General features: G+C 47.4%; 1 protein-coding gene across 8 annotated transcripts in view; it reads right to left on the minus strand.

Annotated features, from left to right (window-relative positions):
* The window catches only part of ANO4 (anoctamin 4), a 434,080-nt gene extending 427,960 nt beyond the window's left edge, over positions 1-6,120 (minus strand). For all 8 annotated transcript variants that reach the window (XM_027542020.1, XM_027542022.1, XM_027542023.1 and 5 more), the window contains exon 1: positions 5,529-6,120. In XM_027542020.1, coding sequence (XP_027397821.1) covers positions 5,529-6,105 — 577 coding nt within the window. In that variant the 5' untranslated portion in view covers positions 6,106-6,120. The remainder of the gene's footprint in view (positions 1-5,528) is intronic.
* Positions 6,121-6,384: the final 264 nt, after the last annotated feature.

The raw sequence follows: 6,384 nt of genomic DNA on the forward strand, positions 1-6,384 counted from the left end.
GCAGCCAAAAAAGTAAATAGTTTTTTTTTTTTTAAAGTATTATAGGCACTTAAAAAAAAAGATGTAGTCCATGGCCTTTGGGACTTTACAACCCACAGAGAGAAGTCTTTGTTGCACCACAAAAAAAAAAAAAAAAAAAAAAGTTGTTTGGGAGAGGAGTAACCTTTGCCTGAGACAGGAACACAGTAGGATGGGGAGGTCAAAGGTGAGGGGGAGTGAACCTCATAGATGAGGAGGGGGCTGTGTTTCAGAGCATGGGCCAAGTCCAGACACCTGAGAAAACCAGGCGCAATTGGTCACCTCCCTCCCTAAAAAGTTGGATGCTGGGACCAAGAGCAGCAGGAAAGAAGGATGGTCAGCTCCTGAATGGCCTTGTTTGTCAACCTAGAGAAGTCAGACTTTGGCCTGCAAGCAGAGGGGATCCCTTGGAGAGTTTTAAGCACAGGAATAACAGGATTAGATTTGCAACTGGGATCAAAGAGGCTTGGACTGAGGCAGAGATAGTTGGGAGGCTGCTACTACAGTCAAAATTGGCAGTGACCTCGACTAGGATAGGAACAGTGGGAAAGGAGAGGAAAAACCAGAGTATAAAAACTTTAAGGAAGAAGAATCAGTGGGACTTAGTGGTTGAGAGTACATGGGCTGAGAGAGGCAGTTGACAGTAATAGCCATGCTTACTGAGTACTTACTATGTGTTGCTCATAAGCTCTTACAAGTACTGTTGCATTTAAACCTCAGAGAGATCCCATTTTGCAGATAAGAAAATTGAGGCCTCAGAGGTAAATTTGTTTGCCTAAGGTCACTGTTAGTGTGTTCTGATAAGAGAGGTTTCAAAGATGACTCCTAAGATTCCAGCCTAGGTACTAGATACAGCATGCTGGCCCCTGCCAACCTCTCCTGTCTTGAATGTCATGCTTTACCAACACCGAATTGCTCCCCTCACCTTTCTTCATGCTGTTGCCCCTCCCTGGAATACCCTTCTTCTCCCAGTTGGTCTTTTAACATCATCTCCTCTGGGTAACTCTTTCCAACCTCTCCCTCACTCCCCGCAGCCCCTCTCCTGCAACATCACATCATAATTCTCTTTAGGAGTCTAGCTCCTCCAGCTGATGCTGCCATCCTGAGAGAAAGAGTGAGATCTCATTTATTCTGGTATTCCAGGAGCCAGGCTAGAGCCTGGAACATAGTTTGAGCTCAGTAGCTGAACTAATTCTATAGAATACAGGTACAGGAGAGGAATTCTGTTTTGGACACAATGAGTTTGCAATGCCAGAGAAGAACACATGTAAAGAAGTCAAGCAGACAGCTGGTTAGACAAGCATAGTACAAACAAGAAAAGAAACTCGAAGCTGGTGATTCCTATCTGGGAGTCACTGGATAAAGACAAGGGCTTCCCGGGTGGCGCAGTGGTAAAGAATCCACCTGCCAACGCTGGAGACTCAAGAGATGTGAGTTGGATCCCTGGATCTGGAAGATCCCCTGGAATAGGAAATGGCAACCCAATCCAGTATTCTTGCCTGGAAAATTCCATGGATAGAAGAGCTCATGGTGGGCTTCAGTCCATGGGGCTGCAAAGAGTCAGAGGTGACTGAACACGCATGCACCAATAAAGACAAAGTGCTAGGAAGGGTTGTATGTCCTAGGCTCTTGTCTTTTTGGCTTCCCTCCATTTCCATGTTACACAGTTAGGCTTGGCTCTTACTATGCCCCTCTCCTACCCTCTTCCAATCAGAAGTTCTGAGCTTCTGGTCATCCACTGCCTTTGGCCTTTGCTTGGAGAAGGCAATGGCACCCCACTCCAGTACTCTTGCCTGGAAAATCCCATGGGTGGAGGAGCCTGGTAGGCTGCAGCGACCCATGGGGTCGCTGAGAGTTGGACACGACTTAGTGACTTCACTTTCACTTTTCACTTTCCTTGGAGAAGGAAATGGCAATCCACTCCAGTGTTCTTGCCTGGAGAATCCCAGGGATGGTGGAGCCTGGTGGGCTGCCGTCTGTGGGGTCGCACAGAGTCGGACACGACTGAAGCGACTTAGCGGCAGCAGCAGCAGCAGCAGCAGCAAGCCCATTAACTCCTTGAGTTAATCCACAGAGCCATCCATACATGGTGAACATGTTCGTGAACAAGCATCTTCTCTCTTCTTCCTAACTTCCCCAGCCTCAGGTTCCCCAGCCAAACTCTCCAGCCTGTATTTGGGCTCCCCATTTATTAGATGAGATAAAGTAAATTCTTCAACCTATCTGGGACTGATTTCTTCAAGTGGATACAGGGCTAATATTGGACTAGTTTCTTAAAGGTAGTGGTGAGATTTAAATGAGCTAATTTGCACAAAGTACTGCTGTTATTGTGTCTCAGCACACCCCACACTTCTACCTACAACTCTGTCACCCAGTTTACAGGCTTCCTGCTAAGAGACTGACTCTACACTCAGGGCCACTGTCTCCCATTTGGTAGAGGTCTAATCAACGCCATCCGAATGGCTGAGAGTGAGATTAGAAAGCCAAAGACAGAACCCAGGCAAACAGTAACAAGAAACAGAAGCAGGGAAGAAAGAAGCCCTTTAAGAAGTAGCAGGGAAATGAAGGGAGAATAGCTATAACAACGAAACTGGCTCTGACTGCCTTTCCTTCTCATCTACTGGCTCTACGCTCTCACCACACTGACCTCCCAGCTAGCCTTGGACATGACAAAGTCATTCCTGTCCCAAGGCCTTTGCACCTAATTGTTCCCTTTGCTAGGAATGCACTTTCCCCACCTATTAAAATGGCTTGTTCCTTTCCTTCATTCACCCCTCTGCTCAAGTATCTCCTCAGAGAGGCTTTCCTTATCTGAAATCTTTCCCACTGTGCTCCATAAGCTCCTTGGGCCCCTTATTAAGCCTCCTAAGATTGGAAGCTGACAGCTCAAAGCCAGGCCGGCAGGTCCCACCACAAGTACCTTCCTGATGCAGCTTGGACACAGTCCATGGGCCTTCTTTTGGATGGCCAAGAATGAATCAAGTCCCAGTCATTTCTCTCTTGTCACTATCCTTGGCCTCATGCACATGGTTACATAATAAGCTAAAGGTGGTCAAGAACCCATACCATTGAGAAGACAGGGAAAGAAAGATCAGTAGTGAGTACAAAAGGGAGAGGCATTAAAAATCCAGAATTTTTTAAACAGCATCATCCACTGAACATGTATTTCAAGGACATATTACAGTTATTAATTACCCTAATTTCATTCCAGGTTTCTAGAAGATACATATCTAGATGGCTGCCTGAATGTAAAAATTCACACCAAACTACAGAAAAAGCGATTCCAACATAGGATCAAAAATGCAAATTTGGTTGGGAAGCTAATGAGGTTTAACTGGAGCCTGCTGCTAATGAAATGCATACATAAGCCAAATTTCTCTCTCTTCTTAGGAACCTAAAACACACGGTCTATACTGTAACTGTTCATTCTCTTGACAGTCCCTGTGCTAAAGATAGGATTAAAGGCATTTATTCAATCAGTCAACTGAATATAAAAATTGAACCCTCTAAATTCTAGACAAGAAACTTAGATCATCCCCCATCATGATATTTAAACCCAAATCCAACAGAACTGAAAGGGGATATTTTTTAAAAAGAGAGATGAAAGTTCCAGAACTGGACCAAACTCTCATCAGAAAATAAACTCAACCGCATCCAGCGGAGGAGGATTGTATTGAATGTGCTCTGTTTGTTTTTCCTGAGCTCATTCACCAGGTTGAAAACCCAGATGGGCTAATTTATCTTGTTGTGTCTTGGGTCACCTCAGTATAGACAAAGAAACCAACGTGCACCTGTGCACTTAGAGGCCAAGAGTATCCACTTTAGGGATGGTTCGGGGGAGGGAGAAGAGTGTGTAAAGAATATATTTAAATAGCACAAGTTTTAATTGATATATTTACTTAAATCTGTCTCAGTTCCCTGTAAGGTTCTAAAGAGAAACTATACAACTCTTAGTTGTCAAAAAAAAAAGATCTGCCACTTTTTCCTTTAATTACTAAAATATACTTGCTTTGCAAACAGTTTCACTTTAGACTTCATTTTCTCCACCTGGCTGCCCAATTAAGCTTTCAAAGCTTCTAGAAAATCATGGAACAGATTATTACGTAAAACCTATTACTGACATCCACTAGACAAGCATGTGAAATCTAACATCATGTAAAATCCACAAGTTAGCTCTCTCTGATAGGAAAAGGTGTAAAAATAGATTTCTACCAATGAATAGGACTAAAAACTGATCATAATGTTGAATTATCCCCAAATGGTAACCCAAGAATGGCAATGTTATGGGCTAAATGTGCAGCAGAGACAAAAACAACCCAAATCTCTGCAAAAAATGCTCTGAGTTTAAAAAAAAAAAAAAAAAAAAGGCTACTAGTATGCAATTTGTAATCTGCTCACAATTTGTTAGGTTCCCAAGCATCGATTGCAAACCCTCAGAGCCACCTGAGTGATCATTTGCTGCTGCTGCTAAGTCGTTTCAGTCCTGTCAGTTTAAATCCCAAGAAAAGGAGACTGACCCCTTTAACCTTGGGAAAATGAGCAGGGGACATCATTGGCCTAGAGAATGAAGACTCCATGCCAAATGGCAATAATTTCCCTCCCAAGGAGCCCTGGCTCTGAAATGTCCTCTCAGAACACCCCCCAATCACTGCTCAGTACTTCCATGTTTAAAATGCCTAAACTAAATGTTATCACAGCAACTGATTGCAATCCAGGTTAAGGGAAGAGGTCTACTTGAGTTTCTGCCTCATATAACCCATTTTCAGCAGCATCTCTGATAAAGGACAAAAGAGAATTGCTTTTTCCACGCAAGCAGAAATGTTGATGAAGAGGCTTGTTGGTTTCCCCAGCGGCCAGGATTTCTAGCTCAGTCTGAAACCTTCACACTGATTTCATGTTCCTTCAGAATTGTACAATGCCTTAAAAATAATAATTAAGAAATATATTTCTTTAACAATAAACTGGAAAGGGAAAAATATCTTCCATTTCCATGTAACTATTATTTCCAAGCTGAGTTTTTCTGTATTAAAAGCATATTTTGGTGCATATAATTTAACCCCATAGCATCTGTCAAGAGAGATGTTCTCATTTCTAATTTACAGATGGAGAAATGCAAGCACAGAAAAGTTTAAATAACTTGTTCAAGGTCAGTCAGGGACAAGATGAGCAAGGACTGAACGCGGAACGAACTCCTAGCTTCACACCGTTAGAAAAAGACTCAACACCCGTATCCCTTCCTCTCGGTGGTAAGAAGAGGAAGGAATTTTTCTGGAGTCCCAAAGCCCGCAAACACCTAAAATTTAGGCGTTTTTACTTCCCGGACTCCACAAACGCCCCCTTACCAGGTTCCAGGCAGCCTCCAACTAACACCCCTCCAGCCCCAAGCCAGCGCGCACTACCGCCCGCTCCTTCCCTCCCAGACCCTCTCGGGAGCCGAACCCCGAAGTTTCCCGGGGTGATCGGACGGCTCCCGCGTCCCGGCCGCCCAATGCCGCGATCGCCGCCGTTACCGTATGCCGTGAGAGAGGCCATCCTGGCCCGCGTCCTGCGCAGGCTGGCCCGGGCGTCGGCGACAGCGGCCGCCTGCGTGCCGCGCCCCTGGACGGCGGGCGTCCGGCCCCGCGAAGGCATGCGCTCGGCTCCCGCGGCGCCCGGCCGCCCCACAGCTGAGCATGCCCAGTCCGCCGGCCGCGGCCGCTCGGAGAGGAGCCGGCGGCGCGCAGGTGCCCGGGGCCGGGTCTGGGCTGCTAGGGCGTGGGGAGCGAGGACGCACACGGGCCGCGGTGCTCCGGGTACCCGCGGGGATTGAACCTGCCGGGAGGGCGCGCAACCTCGAGAGAGGAGGGGCAAAGCCGGCGGTGGGAGGTGCCGGGCGGAGGTACCGGGTGACTGCGCCCACACCCGGCGGGCGGCGGGCAGGACCTGGCTGGGTCCACGCCGAAGAGGGGTGCCCCTCGGGGTGGGTGCGGCAGAGGTGACGCGGGCAAAGGCGGGATCGGGAGTTCCGAGCGCGCCACGGCTTCGGGGACCTGGAACCTCCAGCTCCCTTTCTAGGGAAGTTCCACTGGAAAGCAAGCCTGGGGACATAGGGGTGGGTATGGCTCTCGGGTGCGAGTCCCAGCCCAGGCGACAGTCTCAGGAAAGATTTCCCTTGAGGCCAAAACCCCGGGGAGAGTCACAGCTCTGTCTTGAAGACTTTTATTAATAAAGTCCTTGACGGCTAAGTACCGAGTTCTGACCCCAGCAGATCATATCTGTCCTGGCAACACCATCCTATCACCTTGATTCGTGCGCCTGTCTCCCCACGAAGCTGTGACCAGTGTTCTATTCCACTATGACTGCCCTGCCCCTCGATCGGGGCACGAA

The sequence above is a fragment of the Bos indicus x Bos taurus genome, chromosome 5 (genome assembly GCF_003369695.1).
Source record: "Bos indicus x Bos taurus breed Angus x Brahman F1 hybrid chromosome 5, Bos_hybrid_MaternalHap_v2.0, whole genome shotgun sequence".
Classification (NCBI taxonomy): domain Eukaryota; kingdom Metazoa; phylum Chordata; class Mammalia; order Artiodactyla; family Bovidae; genus Bos; species Bos indicus x Bos taurus.